Source organism: Pseudorasbora parva, chromosome 15, assembly GCF_024679245.1.
Source record: "Pseudorasbora parva isolate DD20220531a chromosome 15, ASM2467924v1, whole genome shotgun sequence".
In the NCBI taxonomy this organism is placed as follows: domain Eukaryota; kingdom Metazoa; phylum Chordata; class Actinopteri; order Cypriniformes; family Gobionidae; genus Pseudorasbora; species Pseudorasbora parva.
The window spans coordinates 34,217,371-34,235,047 of record NC_090186.1 but is presented as its reverse complement, the minus strand read 5'-3'; the positions used below and the strand labels follow the sequence as shown (position 1 = coordinate 34,235,047).

Genomic DNA, 17,677 nt, shown 5'->3' with positions numbered 1-17,677 from the left:
CACTGAAATCAAAACCTGTCAATATATATAATTATTTAATTACAATAAAATGAAGGTTCATATTCCTTAGTATATTTCCTAGCATTAAATAGTGATGTTACCTAAATATAAATGTAATACATTTGTTCATTATGCTGTTGATTAGCAGTTTGTTGTGGTCCAAGTTTTTTAAATTTATTTTTTAACTTCATGGTCATTTTATAAATGCTGGGAATTCTTCATTTTCTCTTTCTCTTTTCTACAATCTTGACAAAGTTCTGAACATCCTCTGCCAACAACTGCGGCTCCTCCATAGCAGCAAAATGGCCCCCACGAGCCATAGGAGTGTAAGTCTTCAGCCTACGGTATTTCTGTGTCGCCCACATTTTAGGGGTGTGCATCAACTCATTGGGGAAAGAGGCCACACCTGCTGGAACGTAAACTGGAAGCCTATCGGGTGAAAGAGAAATGGCAAATGAATGAAGTATTTTTGCATTATGCCCTACCATTGAATACTTTAGGGTCAGTAAGATCTTATTTTATACTTTTATTCAGCAAGGAGATGTTAAACTGAGTGACAGTAAAATAGTCAATTTCAAATTAATGCTGTTTTTTTTAAATTTCTATCTATTAAAAAATCCAGAAAAAAGTACAATATCCACAAAAATATTAAGCAACTGTTTCAAACATTGGTAATAATCAGAACTGTCACCTGAGCATCAAATCATCATATCAGAATGATTTCTGAATGATCATGTGACACTGAAGAATGGAGTAAAGATGTTGAAAATTTTGCTTTGCCATCACAGAATAAATTACATTTGAAAAGATAATAAAATATAAAAGTTATTTAAATTTGTAATATTTAACAATATTACTTCAACCATATTTTTATTCAAATAAATGCAGGCTAGATGAGCATAATCATTTTTTTTAAAAACGTTAAAAAAATCTTTCCAATCCCAGATGGTAGTGTTCATATTTACACAAGCATTCTGTGTAAATTCTACATTCTGTGTCTAATATTACCTATAGAAAACTATATTGACTATTGTTCAAAAAACGATACAGCTTCACATAATGTTAATCAGTGCCTGTATTTCTCTTACTTTGCATGGGGCTGGTTCAAGCCTTTGCTAAAGTTCTCTTTGTAGAAACGCATGGAGGATATAATGCACCTAGAGGTCCAGTAGATCATCACATTCGTCAGTAGATCATCCAAAGAAAACTTCCTGTTGGGGAATCAACAGATTATTTAACTGAACACCAATTTTTTTGTGAAGCTAAACTAAAAAAGTACTACCTCTCCAGTCCACCATCCTCAAGGTTCTTAAACTCATGATCGGTCCAGGTTGAAAATTTCTCCAAAATGTATGCAGCCAAACCAACAGGAGAGTCATTCAATCCACGGCCTGTGCAATACAGTCATGCTTCAAATCAAAATTCTAATTCAGTGTTTAATAAAACCAAATATATAACCCAATGATTTATATGTGGAGTCTATAGAGTGCAATAGTGCCTGCCCTGTTTTCAGTAGTGCAAGTTCAGTAAGTATTTTTTCCATTTATTTTTACCATAGGGATTTAAAAAAAAGTCTTTATGAAAACTGTCATCATTTAGTCATGCTCAAGGTATTAATTTTCACCAGGAATTCCACTGTTAAACAATTATCTTAAAATAATAAAATAATGGCTGATGGTTTCAGCTGAAACAAAGACCATGGATTAAAGGTAGGATAGGTAAGAATTGGTTAAAAAACTTTTTTTCCAAATTTGTTTAAACGTTCTTTATATATCAATACATAATTAAAATGTAAGTACTCTAAAAAGGAAAGTATAAAATTTGAGTGTCTGTAGACCTCTCACAACTGTTTTAAAGACAGCTCATTATTTCCATTCACTCCACCTTCTCCCTTCTGGGCTCTTTCCAAAGACACGCCCCCAAAATACATGAACGCGCTACACCGACCCCTCTGCTGGAAGACGCATTATTTACCCAAGAGGAGCGGTGTGCATGACATCATGTCAGAATCACATGTAATAAAACATCTAACTTTATCAGTATGAATATAAATAAATAAGATTATACTTTTAGTACTCACTATCAAGCTAGAATAGAGGGAATGCACGTGACGTCACCGTCAGCTGGAGTGAGTGTGATTACGCCCCACTGAGTGGCAGAAAGACCACAGCACTGGAGGCAGCACTGGTTTACAGTGTGAATACAGTGAAAACACACAAAACCAGGCCCGGCGCCAGAAGGGGAGTAGGGGGAGGCTTGTCCACGGACCCAGTGGACATCACTGTTCCTAGCTTGAGACGGACATGATAATAGCATGCAATTTTCTCACTCAAACCACCAACCTGCTGCTGCTTCTGTGCTTTAAGAGGGAAACGCTGCCGATAACTGCTTGTCTAGGATCTGTAATCCTCCGTAGGAATTCGTAATAGCATATTATTAGCAAAAAGGAGCTAGCAAATGACCCAGTGTGTATCTGTATTTGCACTCGTGAAATAATTACATTTCCAACGTGTTTTCGCCTCGGTGAGTAATGTAGCCAATCACAGACATGTTTGTAGATATCTACAACGCAGTTGGCCAATCACAGGTGTTGAACTTGGAATCCATTCACCACTCGACTGTTTGTCCGGGTGCTGAGTTCAGTTAACACACGCGTCTCTGTAAGTGCAGACATCGTGAAAATAAGATTTATTGTATACCAGCTTCACTGCGGAAATCTATGAGATTGCATTTATTGAATGAGTGACAGCTTTTAGTGATTATAAAGGGAGCACTCTTTGCACCATGTCTGGGCAATATAATTATTATTTATTTTTTATTAATAGGTCTATAATATATTCAGAATTTGAATAAAACTTTTGTTTTCCATTCGTGACAAGCGGCCACATACAGGCTTCAATACACTGACCCATCCACAGTGGATGATCCACTCCACAAGCGGGATTCAAGCGAAAAATGTGATGACTGATCAGTTATAAATAATCATCGAAATCAGGCCCATAAAAATTTCGATTCCTGGCTGCATGTCATTATCCATGGATCACTGAATCTGTGGTAAGTTGTAAGGACCACTATATCGAGCCCAACCTTTAGTTTAAACTGATAATTGTTTGCTATACTCGCGTTTTCCTCTAATAGCTGCGGTCACGCAGCAGCTCTTCTGCCACTCAGCCCCGGCTGAGGGGGCGTGTTCCGGCGGGAAAGTGACGTCGATGCATTCCCTCAATACCGATACTGGTAAAGTTTAAAATATTTTTTTTGTTTAATTCGGTAACAAGCTAGTTATATTTATAAGGCAAAGCTAAAAACGGGTAGCATTGATAAATTCCCCCCCCCCCCCCCCAATAACATCAGTTATACTGTAATAAAGATGAATTTCGTGTGTAAAATTCATAACATACTGTGTTTTGCATGTAAGAGTTTCCATGATGAAAGCATTGCTGATTAGAAGTAGCTAAAGCTAACTTAGCTCTAAAAAAAATTCCTGAATGTGATGTACTAGCTTTTACACAAGCATTTTGTTATCTTAAGTTACGTTTTGCACAATTCAACTCGACAGCGATCTACTTGAACTAAGCATATTGAGTATTTATCATCTTTACTAATGGCTAAGTGTATAATATTGTAACTTTATGCTAAGTAATGTTATGTTAGCTATATTAGGCAGTTACATGTGCTAGTGATACATGCATGAAAACATAAACCGAAAAAATGTATAATCAAAATGAAAGATTACCTGTCCAGCAGAAATACAGCCAGCAATGAGTCGTTTTTCAGCCCCTTTAGGTCCCTCAGTTCTCAACATCGTTGGAAAGCCACGCTGATATTTACTCACGTTTGATTTCTTTGTTTATCCAAAGACTTCTTGTGCATTACCTTTACATGTAGGCCTACTGTCTTCCTTTTTTTGCATTGTTTGCCTTCACTGACTGCAAAACCCGGCACCGTGCATTTTTAATGCTTTTACTCTTCCTAGGGGTGCGCGCATGTGTGGGCAGATCCTGTAGCGAAAGCGGTGGTCGCCATGGTAGGGAGAGAGAGTGACAGTCGCCCAAGCCAATCATTTGTTTCGTCCCCAACCCGAAAATAATGAGCGGTGTTTATTGCAGATTAAAAAGTCTAGAGTCACTTGATTTTTATACTCTCCTTTTCAGAGTACTTACATTTTAAATATGTATTGACATATAAAGAAAGTTTAAACAAATTTGGACAAAAGTGTTTTAGATCAATCCTACCTAGCCCACCTTTAACAACCTTGTAGCTGACAGTAGATCTGTCTTTAAATGTTCCCTATAGTGAAAATGTATTTATTTCCAGACACAGACTTTTGCACTCTATTCAAAGATGACCATTTTTTTTACCCATTTAATTCACTTTAAATACATCTCTCACCTGCAGTGTCAGGTTTAGTTGATTGTATATGCATGTATCCAGTCTCCTTCACGGCGTCCACTACGAGCTTTTCCATACAAGGGAAAAGACGTTTCACATCATGTTCGGTGAAGCCAAAGAGTTTGGGGAATCGTTGACCAAAAAGTAGAGACAGCACCATTGAAAAGCCAAAATTTGAAGGTGGAACGAAATTAACGTGGATCCCTTTCACAGCTCTAAAGAGAAGAAAGTTGAACAAAAAAAAAGTACTTCTTGAAATCTGTTTATTTTAGTACACATTATCTTCCTTTGATATATCTGGCTATAATTTACTGCATTCTAACTGATGATTCAATTGGTATTTATCAAACAGTGGTCTTAAAATCATTTAAAGGGGTGGTTGCATGCGATGTCACTTTTTTGACTTTAGTTAGTGTGTAATATTGTGTGTAATATAAACAGTATCTGCAAAGTTACAGTGCTGAAAGTTCAATGCAAACTGAGATATTGGCCCTCATTTATCAATCTTGCGTAGAAACGGGCGTATATGTTGGCGTAAGATTATGCTTACACTCCTCTCACCGCCTGATTTATGAAGCTGTGCGCACCTCTGCAATCCAGGTGTATGACATACCTGCCCTTGATAAATCCCGCGGCTGAAAACGATCGTCATTAGAATAACACGCCCCTATATATTCAAGTCTCCGCCTCCCGCACGCCCTCATTTTACGCCATGAACACACGGAAGACGGCAAAGAAGCGAAACTTCTCCGACGTGGAGATCGGGCGCGTCTCAATCATCTTACTAGTCCACTAGTCAGGGCACTGATTAGGACATAAGTCAATGGGCTGACTCCCTGATCAGTGCCCTGACTACTGAACTATTGAGATGATTGAGACGCGCCCATCGAGACCATCCCCAGGAAAGTGGAAAAAAAACGAAATTGTTTTATTTGGAAATTGGGAGTTTAAAGAGTGGGATTAAAGGCACCCACAAAAACAAAATATGGACCCAAATTACGAGTACTGATAATAGTGTGGAGGTTGAGAAGCGCACTCCAGCAGTTTAAAGCTGTTTGGATGAGAAATTACCTATCACAGTGCATTATTTTACAGCACATGTTTTGAAACAATTAGCATTTAATTTCGTATCACGGCACATGTATCGGGGTGTACGATATGATGATGTGATGTGGAGTAGCCTACCATTCATTCACATTAATAATTGCATGACAATTTGTAAGATTCTTTTTATTATTATTATTATTATTATGATTTTTATTATTAATGACGCTCATTGTTATTTAGAAGAAGAATGCCATTATTATTTATTTTATTATTATTATTTAAAAGAAGAAGAATGTAATTTTTATTATTTTGTCAGTCTGAATTATTCAGTCCCAGTCTCGCTCGCAACTGGAGGAATACATGCCTCAAATGCTTTGGTAGCCTATGGTCACACAAATTAAACATTGAAGTCTACGTTGCTCAAAAATAAACACTGAAGTTTATAATTACTATGTTGTTGTTTTTTACAGTGGGTCATAATATAGCATATCTTGTCAGTGCGTTTTGTGGTGTTAGGAATTGTTTTTCTGCACATTTTCGCACTAACTCAAACGTGCGTACACAACCTCCTGAGCTGGCGTAGGATTTGAGCATGCCGTACGGCAACATCCATATTGACAAATCTCAAAGTCACCGTGGTTTTGGGTGTACGCTGGAAATTTGGTATACGCACTTTTGATAAATGAGGGCCATTGTCTTTTAAAGTTAGGGCAGTTTATTGCCTACAAAAACGGCCGGTTTGGACTACAACGAGCTTCTTCCCGGGTTGGTGACATCATAAACCCTTGCTATTAAGATAAACACTGCCACCGAGAACACGCAACAAATTGGGCGAGGCAACGTCGCAGTCATTACGGAAGAGAGGGCTGTTGCAGTAGGCTAGAGTGTTGCAGACATGCCATCGAAACAATGTTATTTTCACCCTAAATAATGCCGGACTTCGGGAACAATGGTTACAATGTGTTTAATTCAGTTCCTGCTGATTACAATGCAAATTTAGCCATCTGTGCTGCACATTTCATGGAAGACAGCTTCAAGAATCTTAATGCTCAAAGCATGGGCGTAGATTACGCGGGGGACGTGTCCCCCTCACTTTTAATAAAATGTATTTTTGTCCCCCGCACTTTTACTGGGTCCACCGATCCTAGTCGACCCGCTCCGAGCGGGATTCGAATCTGCGTTACCTGCGCAGGGGCGGGCAAGTTAACAGCGACGCTAAAAACAGCTTTCTCTAATCTCGGTTGATAGCGCGCTTCTTGAGGTCACGGGCAAGTGTATTTACATAGAAACATGTGAATACATCAAGATTTAAATTCAGAGACAAAAAATTAATCTATGCATGACCTGTAATTTTATTCCTATCTAAATATGATGAGGAAAATATGAGTTTTTTTTCTCACAGAAAGTCCAAAAGTGGATTCGTAAACATTTATGATTATTATCTGTGTTGAAAACAGTTGTGCTGCTTAAAAATGTTGTGGAAACCATGATAGCCTAGATGTTATTTTTCAGGATTCTTTAATGAATAGAAAGTTCAATGGACAGCATTTATTTGCATTTATTAAATAAATTATTATATTTTGTAATATTTTTAATATCACTTGTGATCAATTTAATGCATGTCTGATCAATAAAAGTATTAATTACTCTTTTTTAATTTTACCACAAATGTTTAGATGGTTTCCACAAAAATTAAGCAGCACCATGAGCAGCACAACTGATAATAATCCTAAGTGTGTGTTGATCATCAGATCCTCATATGAGAATGATTAGTGAAGGGTCATGTGACACTGAAGACTGGAGTAATGATGATAAATTCAGCTTTGATCACAGGAATAAATTACACTTTACTATATATTCACACAGAGAACAGCATGATTTACATCAGAATATATATATATTTTTTACATTGCATAAAATCTATGGAGTCTTAATGCACAAGTGTTTGTAGTATATAAACCAATCATAAAATTGGCATAAAAATAGGAGAATAATATTATAGATATTAATTAGTGGTTATTGTTCAGCAGTGTATTTGATATATTGCCCAATTAAAAGCAAGAGATGTGATAAACTATATTGGTCCAAAAAAAATGGTATTACGCCATTTTTGTCCCCCTCACTTCTGAAAAGATGGCTATGCCCCTGGCTCAAAGGCTCATACTAAAAGATGAAGCAGTTCCCAGTTTAAAGGCAGAAGCTGCTGTTTATGGGCCTAAACCTGTAAGTACATGTCTTTTAAATGTGTAGTTTATGTGTGTGTTTTGGTTGCATCAAGACAAACGTGGTTTGGCTACGCTAGGCAGTTAACTAAAATGTTTCATACTTCTCCAACAAACGGCTACAAACACTAACAAACCTGTAATAACACTCGCAAACATTATTTATTTTTGACGTTTCTGTTATTAGTGTACAACTGTTATTTATTGAGTTTGATACCATGGTATTTCAGCTACAGTCATGCAAAACACGTTTGCGTTTCATTTGGCCAGTGCAGTAGACTAGTAGAGGCATGTACAGGTTTTTTAACGGGCTCATAATTTTTTATTTTTTGTGAAACATATATTCATGCTACAATAACAAAAATTGGTATGGCAATAATGACGATTATTTACACCCCAGATGTGACTTCTGCCCGTAACGGTAAGGGGCGTGGCGTTTCAGGACAACCTGTGCTTGGCACTTTAGCCAATAAAAATACATGAAACTACATTTGGCCATCTAACCAATCTAAGAGCATTGTGTTTTTGGAGGGATGGGTTTCTTAGAAGCAGGAAGCAAAGGACAGTGGAGACAGCAGTGTGGAATAAAGGTAAAATATAAGAAAAATACAGCATAAAAAAAAAGAAAAAGGATTAAGACATGTTATACTGTGCCCCATAAACACAACCAAGGAACACCACAGAACCACCCCTTTAAAGTGTTGCTTCAACGATTAGCATATGGCTTTGTATCAGTAGAAACCATGGAGTATATTCAAATGACCTCCCCCTCCCCTCCTCATATCCCCCCATTTCTACTACATTAATGACCCAGTTTAAATACAGATTCATCTTCCCAGCGCTGAAGTACTCTTTTTAATATAGTTTTGTTTTTTGTTTTTTTACATAATCTTAATTAAAATGTTAAATACAAGAGGTACATATCAGCTAAAATAAAAGGGGCTTTGAATATGGTCTTGGACAAAGGGGAACCTTGAAGTCAGAAAAGTTGAGAACCAATGCTTTTATACATACTTGGGCTCCAGCTGGGCCATATTAGTGGTAATAATCCAGCCCCAGTCTCCTCCCTGAACGTAGTATTGGTTAAAACCAAGTCGCTTCATCAGTTTATTGAATATGTGCGCTGCACATACAGAGTCGAACCCTGCCCAAAACACATTATGATCAATAAAATTATACGTTTTTGAAACAACAAAATATCTGTCAGGGTGGGTTGTTTGCCATTTACCTTTCTTATGTGGGGCCTCCGAGAAACCATAACCAGGTATTGAGGGACAAATGATTTCGAAGGCTATGTCATCAGGGCTGGCTGGCTCCGTAAGCAGAGGGATGATACCATAAAACTCATAGAAGGAGCCTGGCCATCCATGTACCATCATCATGGGCACTGCGCGGGTTCCCTCTGGTAGGTTCTTCGGTTTCACGTGAACATAGTGAATATCAATACCTTTTTTTTTATAGAGGACACAACACAGAACAAAAATGAAATCTGTTGTGTACTTTAATACATGCAAAATGTAGGTGTCTTATCTGTGAAAAACAACAGTCTGCCCTGGATGATATTTGCTGAATGAAATCACACATTTGTTTCGTACTTATTTTGGCATGATTATACTTGTATACACTTTCTCACCAAAACGTGCATTCCGTAGCATTTCTGCTTTCGACAACCATTTGTAAGGTGGACGTATTGTTTTATCCCAAACTCACTGAGGACAAAACTGCCACAAAAATATGATTCTTTTTGTGAGAAGTTAGAACGATTTGTTCAATTATTAGATGATTATTAGACTTATAACATTATTTGAAGCCTATTCCTGATGTCAAGGTTAGAATTATGGTCAGTGACACAAGAAAATGCAAACACAGATTTTTTTCTGCAATATATGTGGGTGTTTTACTACATTCAAACAGCGTTTGGTAACAAAACATAAAAAGTGAACATATTTGTCCCCTCCTTTGCAGATTGTAAATTAAATGATACATTTTATATAGGTTGTCATTAAAATGAAACATTTGATATTTGTCTGGTACACTTGACCAAATGGTTGCATTTTGCTACCAAAATTTGAGTGTGTGCAACTGAATTTTGCATCCAGTTGCACATGTAAGACCAGTAAATTTGGCCGCGTTAATGCTAAAGATCACTCCAATTGCATGCTCTCTAGAATGCTATATTTGCTGACGTGACACACGAGATCTATTTAACCAATACTGTCACGTTTTATTAATTTTATTTATTTTTTACAGTTTTTACAGAAGTACGTGACTCAAACGTAATGAAGACATTTTATTTAAAAGAAGAAACCTTTTCAAACATACATAATACAAACACAAAACCAGTGTGTGGCAAGCAGCGGGGCAAGGGACCGCGAGAGCGGGCCGGTGACGAGTGTTAATGAGTGCCAGCTGCATGACACACCGGTTTCGTATCGCAGCCATGTGACGGGAGCATAAAAGGAGGAGCAAAGGCAGCGAAAGACGAGAGAGGACCAGGCCTGGATTTTATGTTGAGTTTTGCTTTACGGTTTATTATGTGTGTGTGGGCAGTCGTCCGTGAGGGGCTGCCCACGTTTTATTATGTGTGTGCGTGTGTGGGCAGTCGTCCGTGAGGGGCTGCCTGCGGTTTTACTTTCGTTTTGTTTATTTATTTTGAATCAAATTTTTTGAAAGTTCGCCGGTTCCCGCCTCCTTCCTTCCATCCACGAACTTCGTTACACAGTGCTTATACTCTGCACATCAATCATTTAACCATCCGCCTGCTTTATTTCACCGCTTTCATTACAGTGGTAAAGTGTACATTTCTTTCTTTGCTTTAAAATATGCCAAACTACACGAGCCAAGCTCTACCTGGTGGTAATCAGCATCGTTCAACAACTGGTTCATTATGTTAACTTCCCGAACAACATGTGCCAGTTCATTCAATTCGTTCATGAACCTAGATCTCTCGTTCAGACTCAAAAGTGTCTCGGTCAATAAAGGGCACTGAATTCAACAAATCACATGTTCTGTCACATCTCATACAAAACGCTATTAGCTCAAAATTGTGTCATTCTTTTGAGTGTTTATTAGTAAAACAGTTGAAATTAGCATGTTGATTTTCGGTGTGCGCCACTAAATTTTCTGGTTGTGCCCCTAAAATTTTCAGTTCGGGGCCACTCTGCTCCTAAGTGAAAAACGTTAGTCTTTAGCCCTGTTGACTAGTGCATTAAAGCTCAATTTTGTAAAAATACTGAACGTGAAAGTTTTCATTCACTTTTTTTTTTTAACTCATCATATTAGATATTAGTTTTTTTTTTTTTTGGCAAATCAGCATACTTTTATTGTGTATTTCTCTCTATTGCTGTGTACTAGTTTTGGCTCACCTTCGATTTTCGTTTTGAAATGAGGATATTTGTTCAGTTTATCCACTTGTTTCCTCCAATTAAAATCATTCCTCCAATAAGACACAACCTTATCAAGGTATTTGGAGTTGAAGCCATAGTTAAACTGACTGTCTTCAAGAGAAGGAAAGGAGCGGGTCTGATCCAGCCTGTGGTGCAAATCCTAAGGAATTTAAAAAAGCTTTTATGTAAAGACAAATCCAAAAGAGATAATTATGCAAAATTGGATTCTGATGATGACATCAGGATTTACCTCAATTTCTTCTGAAGTTGTTTCAACTTTGAACGGGCGGATACTATCGTCCTCAGGTCCTTGGGGACAAGCTCCAACACCCCACCACCCATCCTGTGTTTTCAGGACATTGTTTCTCTTCTTCAGGAATACCAGAGCAATCACTGCCCCGAGCCCCAATGCTACTGCCAACTCTATGTACATGGTTTAAAGGCCTGGAATGAAGCAAATAATATTTATTATCAGCTAGATTTAACCTGACTCCCAACATGGATCACCCCTTGCAGAATCTGAACCAGCAACTTTTTATTCAACCTCTAGGCAACATGATTTTAATGCATGCATGCACCAAAATGGAGCAAAGGTTTATTGTTGCACAACATTCCCAGCACTGGGATTAGGGTGGACAAAGCTCTGTGGTAACAACATGTGGGTCACCATGCATGACAAAGCTTTTCTCTGTCTAACTCATAATGCACTGTAAATACCTTATAAATAGGAATCTCAGCATAATGTGCGGTTACAATTATGAATTATTCACAGAAATATCATGCAACATATCACCAGACAAATTACTTTTTCTGCAGGTAAACTATATTTTTTCAAAGGGTTATATATATATATATATATATATATATATATATATATATATAATCCAAAGGCTAAATAGTGGAATTATAACAATAGACTAATCTAAATTATACTCTTTATTGCAAAGAACGGGAAGTTTTAATAATAAAAGTTATTATTGAAAGTTGTATAACCAAAAGTGTTTGAATAGTCATTCATAAAAATTAATTATTATTACTGCATTAATTAATACGATATGAAAAGAACGAGCTGAGACCCATCAGCATCAAAAATCCCAGCGCACTATCCGATTAGTAGGCTCTGCTGATGTTGTAGATTAATATTAGTTAAAGTAACTAGCCAAAACATGCAAAAACATGATTAATAACAGCAGACACTTGCCTCAATAAGTAGCAAAGAAATGCTGTGATCGTTTACCACGATGTCCTCGCAACGTTTGTCATAAAGTAATGTTACACAGACCAAATGACAACTAACTGACGACGTCGTCACAACTGTGTTTGCTGGGAAGACGCATGGGAAGACGCAACATAAGCCCAAATGCACTATGGGAAATGCATGCAGTTACGAAGGCGGCGCTCAGGCGGCGCTGCGCACACTTCCTTCCACTAATGGAAAACACATTTCTGTCATTCTTTTCTGTGACATTTGTTTACTTTATTCTTTCTTTCTGATAATAGTGGTCGTTTTATTTTAGTAAAGCTAACTGCTCACCGAAAATACGTTTTCATATTTCACATTTTTAGATATGGTTTCAAGTTCTCTTTTTAAACCAATACATTTTTAAAAACGGCCAAACATTTTAATTACACAACATGTAAATGTTCATATTATTTAAGGCTTTGTGCGTGGCATATGGAGGAATGAACCTGCAGAAATAAAAAATAAATAACGAATGAATGAATACATTAATTAATAAATAAACAATGATTATAGGACAATTAATAAAATAAACGACTTGATAAAATACATATGAATCATTTTTAATCAAAATAATAAAAAAAAATTCCAACGGCGGCGCTGTCCTCACTCGCGAAAAAACGTGAGGTCTGGAGCAGCGCGCGGCCGCCCGCACAAAGAGAGAAGACCAGACAATTGTTCGGGAAGGGTTTTCTGAGGTAAAACACGTTTATCTAACGACCAATTATTTTGAACCTCATTAAACAGAACATATGGCTGTTTAGTGAAGATTGTCTGAAGACCGACAGTGTTGAAAATCTCCCTAGGATGGCCTGCTTACAAAATACTTTCTCCATTGCGGTAACATAATAAAATGTAACTTATATTGACAAGATATAGCCAAGTGTTTAGTACACTTACAACAGGGGTAATAGACCATACTTTTTTTCCATGAGGAAATGTCCTCAAATCTACTAATAGCCTATGTGTTGGTCATCGTGAACAGGTAAGTCAGATTTTTAGTAAATTATATCTATTTACAAACGCTGAAGTCCCAGCAGCAAATATAAAACGAAAGGTTAAAGGCACAATATGTAGGCTCTCTTATGCTGCTAGAGGTCGCAACAGATTGAAACAAAGGCGTACCTTTTTTGACACCATGAATGAGTGTGGAATCATTGGAGTTGTTGGCTTCACCTCCACATCCGATGGAAAGGTATCTCAAGGACTCATGTTGAACATACAGAGCCTTAGCTTTAATTTCTACATTTCCATAACTGTTTATTTCACACCAACATAATTAATTGTTCTGCACCTGCGAGTGTGTGGCGGGCTTTTGATATTGCAGCTGTACTTCCTGCTCTTAGCAACTCCGGTCCCGAAATCGCTACTGCGCAGACTTGTTCCCAAGATGTCAGCGCCGTGCAGGCCGCCTGAAAGCTTCAAATCTGGCAAGCGGAAACGGATGATGTCGAGTCATCCATATTTTTTTACGGTCTATGGGTTAAAACAATTATACTTGATACTAGGGATGTCCCAATCAGGTTTTTTGCCCTTGAGTCCTAGCCTGAGTCATTTGATTTTTAGAATCTGCCGATACTGAGTCCCGATCCGATACTTCTAAAATACATAAAAAAAGAATAAAACGATCCAGGATGTTCCTTATTTTTTATTTAATTCACCTTATTTTAAGATTCAACAACTCAAACAGAGCACTTCTGTGAGGTAGCTTGAACAATCAGGTAATAAATAACATAAATTCTTCACTTTTGGATTTTAGTGCAACAGTAAATAATATTAAAAAAAGTCCGGGACCAGAGTTGCGTATAGAGCAGGAATATATCAAAAATATCAAAAGCCCGCCCATACTCTCACAGATGCAGAAATAAACAGTTATGGAACTGTAGAAATTAAATTAAAGAAAACAATCAGCTCCCAAAAATCCCGAAAAAAGTCTGTTAGTGCCCAAGTGACAACTTCACTCATAGATGTCGATCTCAACTGTCAATCATGACATCACACACCCGTTTTTATAGCATCAAATGACTAACTAAAACTAAACTTATTTTAAAAAAACGAACGCTTGAAATGAATTCATGACGATGATAACTGCCTACAATGACATAAACTAACTCTGGGGAAAAAATATTTGAAGTGAAATTTGATTGTTTAGTTTGCCTCTGTTCGGCTATACTGGGACCGGCCACTTGGGGGGGGGGGGGGGGGCGATCGAGGAGGCTTCAGTTTAAGTTCAAAGTTAAAGTGCCCTTTTCACATCTCAGTGCTCACGTGAATGCGATTTCTATCTGCGGGTTACAGTGGCCCAGTAGTGCAGCCATACTAAAGGTGTCATGAACTGAATATATATGCATGTATGTGGTTAAATTGGGCCGGGGCAACATGTTCCGCGACTGTGTGTGAACCAATCAGGTGTCATGTCAGTGTGTCGTGATAATATCAGTGACACATGCCATTATCCACTGGCACATGCCAATGAAGACCGGATGTGCCAATAGGCATAGTGACATGTGCCTTTGGCTTTTGAGAGTTAGATGCCATTTCCCTTAAAGGGGGGGTGAAACACTCAGTTTCAGCCAATCTCATGTCAACCTTGATTACCTATAGAGTAGTATTGCATCCTTCATATCTCCGAAAAGTCTTTAGTTTTATTATATTTATAAAAGAAAGATAGGCTGTACCGAGTCTTTCTGCAAAAAAGCGAGCGCCTGGAGGCGTATAGTGTGGGCGGAGCTAAAGAATGACGAGTGCGCAGCTACAGCACGAGAGCTTCTGAAAGCTGACATCGTCATGCGTGGAAAAGAAAACGTTACCCTTAATAAAGCATAGCTATCAATCAGTTTCAACTAATACAGATAAGATCCAGAATCGGATCCGGAGGCTGAAATAAATTGAACAGAACAAGCAACAACATCAGTCTTCTTCAAAAGCACACTTTTTTGGTAACATTGTTGATTTGGTGAAGTCCTGTGACAGCAGTGACCGTGGAGATCCACTTTTGCGACACGATTGAAGCGTGATGTTGTGACGCTTCCCGAATTGTCGGTTCAAATGCAGCGCTGCCTTCCTGAAATGCTATGCAGGCACGTTAAAGTCGTTTTATGTTCCCCATAGGAATAAAGTGGAGCGTGGCGCGACAGAAGTTTTGCACGGACGAGTAGATGTAGATCTGCACCTTGAGAGCAGTGTTTATGTGTGTGCATTTTCTCTCTCGCTCTTGTCACACGCGTGCGCACCCTTCCGGGAGAAGAGCCTGTACGGCCCATACAAGGACATTCCGACCCGTTGACGTCAAGCGGACTTGTACTGGAAAAAAACTCTCCGAAACTTGTGAGAAACCGGAAGGAGTATTTTTGACACAGAAATACTCCATCAAACGTCCAACTTAGTTTTTGAAACTTTGTCCATGTTTAGGATGGGAATCCAAGTCTTTAACAGTGTGAAAAGCTCAGTATGCATGAGACAGCATTTCACCTCCCCCCTCCCCCCTCTTTAATGTTAATACCGTCTCTCCATGATTTCTGCCAGAGTCCTATCCCGATTCTTTTCCACCGGCTGTGAGGTGAAGACCACATGTCACTAGGGTTGGGCATCGAGAACCGGTTCCAACTTGGAACCGTTTAAAAAATAACGATTCCATCGGAATCGTTTAGAAAATTTGTTTTCGGTTCCGATCTTCGGTTCCAAACGCGCAAGTTTTGGTTTCCATGGCCACCTAATTTCCCGTGCGCGCCCGCTTGTTCTTTTAGCCATGGAAGTCCGGTAAACGGCGCTCTGAAGTGTGGATTTATTTCACTTTTAAAAAGCCTGGGTCGAAACAGTGCAACTAGTGTTGTCAAAAATATAGATACGGAAATATCTGAAAAGATACGATAGCCTGCTCAGTTTCTAGAGTAGCCTATCGATCCCAGCTGCGCCCTCCTCTCCTCTCTTTCTCTGACTGACAGCGAGTTGACGCGCAGCCGCATATTCTCACTCAGCCCGGTTAACCCTCTGAACACTACGGACACACGTTCTGCTGGACTTTTCCTTACGACAGCGTGTTAGTGTTAGTGTGTGTGATCGGTCTGAATTTCGCGCGGGATTGCACATAATTCTACGAATCCCTCAGATTTCAAGCTCACATCTGAAGCGCACACACACATACCGTAATAAAGCCGCCTCTGACATACAAGTGCAAATATTCACTTCTTTTTCCAGCTTATTATTGGTCAAATACAATCAACCAAATTCTCAGTGCACATTTAGAAGAGTATTAATGTAAACACAGTCGTGAACAATTCAGGAAGAAATGACGAATGAGTAACAGGAACAGTGTTCAGGATCCATGAGTGCCGCAGTTCTTAAAGGGACAGCAGTCATTCAAAGTCAAACTACAAAAAACATTATCCAATGTTATTTTAAATTTAATTAGCCACTTTGCGTTTTTTAATTCAGTTTCTTACCTGAATGTTAGACCTACCTGAAAAAATAAAGCAGTCTATTTCATTTATATATTTTATTCTATTTTATTTATTTGTGCTATTTTTTATAATATGTTTATTTGTTCTTATGTAATTACTGTTTAGTCGTCTTTTTAAATTCAATTTACCATTCGAAATCAAGCTTACTTGTGCTGTGTGTAAGCTATTGCAACATAATTACCCTGTTGTAAAAAATACATTGAGTTAGCAAATATTTGTGAGATAATTTTAATAGTAATTGATCAATGTTTATATAAGAGAAAAAGCTTAAAAGCTTTATCATATAAAGTGATCTCTTCAGAAGACATTTTTGATTGCCTAGACTTTCAAAAAACAGACAAAAAAAAAATTATGTAAAAAATATCTAATTGACAGTATATGCAGCGCTTTTCCCCCGTGGTATTGAAAATAGCATTGAATATTGATGTGACATGTTTTGACTCCACCCCTCAAAGAATCGGAATCGAGAATCGAAAAGAACCGGAATCGAAAGTAAGAATCGGAATCGGAATCAGAATCGTTCAAATCAAAACGATGCCCAACCCTACATGTCACAAGATGCTGCACTCAAACTTGCCATCATCAAACTACGCATTTGTTTTGAATTGGCACCCTCTAGCGGATGGACAGTTACATAGTGCACCTTTAAGTCACTTCCATTTTATATGCAATATTGACTATTTTTGTTAAATTTATTCAGCAAACTAAGTTTCAAACAGCAGAACCGTAACATCACAGCAAAACTGTGTTCCTGAATGATTCAGTGTTTGAAAGAATCGGTTGAATCAAAGTTTCAAAGACAAATTTATAATCGACTGCCTCATTCTGGAATGAATTAGCCGTTTGAAGGAATCGACTCAATGATTCACTCATTGAGGCTCACCTGCTGCCACCTACTGGAGGTTTAGTTTCATGTTTAAATGTACTTTT

The 17,677-nt window shown here is 38.0% G+C and overlaps 1 protein-coding gene across 1 annotated transcript; it reads right to left on the bottom strand.

Moving 5' to 3' along the window:
* Nucleotides 1-18: 18 nt before the first annotated feature.
* On the bottom strand, nucleotides 19-12,396 carry ephx1 (epoxide hydrolase 1, microsomal (xenobiotic)). Its single transcript, XM_067417847.1, has 9 exons — nucleotides 12,249-12,396; nucleotides 11,298-11,491; nucleotides 11,027-11,207; nucleotides 8,890-9,108; nucleotides 8,676-8,805; nucleotides 4,393-4,607; nucleotides 1,283-1,391; nucleotides 1,089-1,211; nucleotides 19-429 (listed from the first exon to the last, which is right to left on the bottom strand). The coding sequence occupies exons 2-9, from the start codon at nucleotides 11,478-11,480 to the stop codon at nucleotides 219-221; spliced, it is 1,371 nt and encodes a 456-aa protein (XP_067273948.1). The 5' UTR covers nucleotides 11,481-11,491; nucleotides 12,249-12,396; the 3' UTR covers nucleotides 19-218.
* Nucleotides 12,397-17,677: the final 5,281 nt, after the last annotated feature.

Coding starts and splice junctions, on each gene's coding strand:
- ephx1 (XM_067417847.1), bottom strand. CDS start 11,480: ATGTACATAGAGTTGGCAGTAGCATTGGGGCTCGGGGCAGTGATTGCT. Junction 11,208..11,297: donor CAACTTCAGAAGAAATTGAG/GTAAATCCTGAT, acceptor TAAATTCCTTAG/GATTTGCACCACAGGCTGGA. Junction 4,608..8,675: donor ATGGCCCAGCTGGAGCCCAA/GTATGTATAAAA, acceptor TCTTCTCTTTAG/AGCTGTGAAAGGGATCCACG.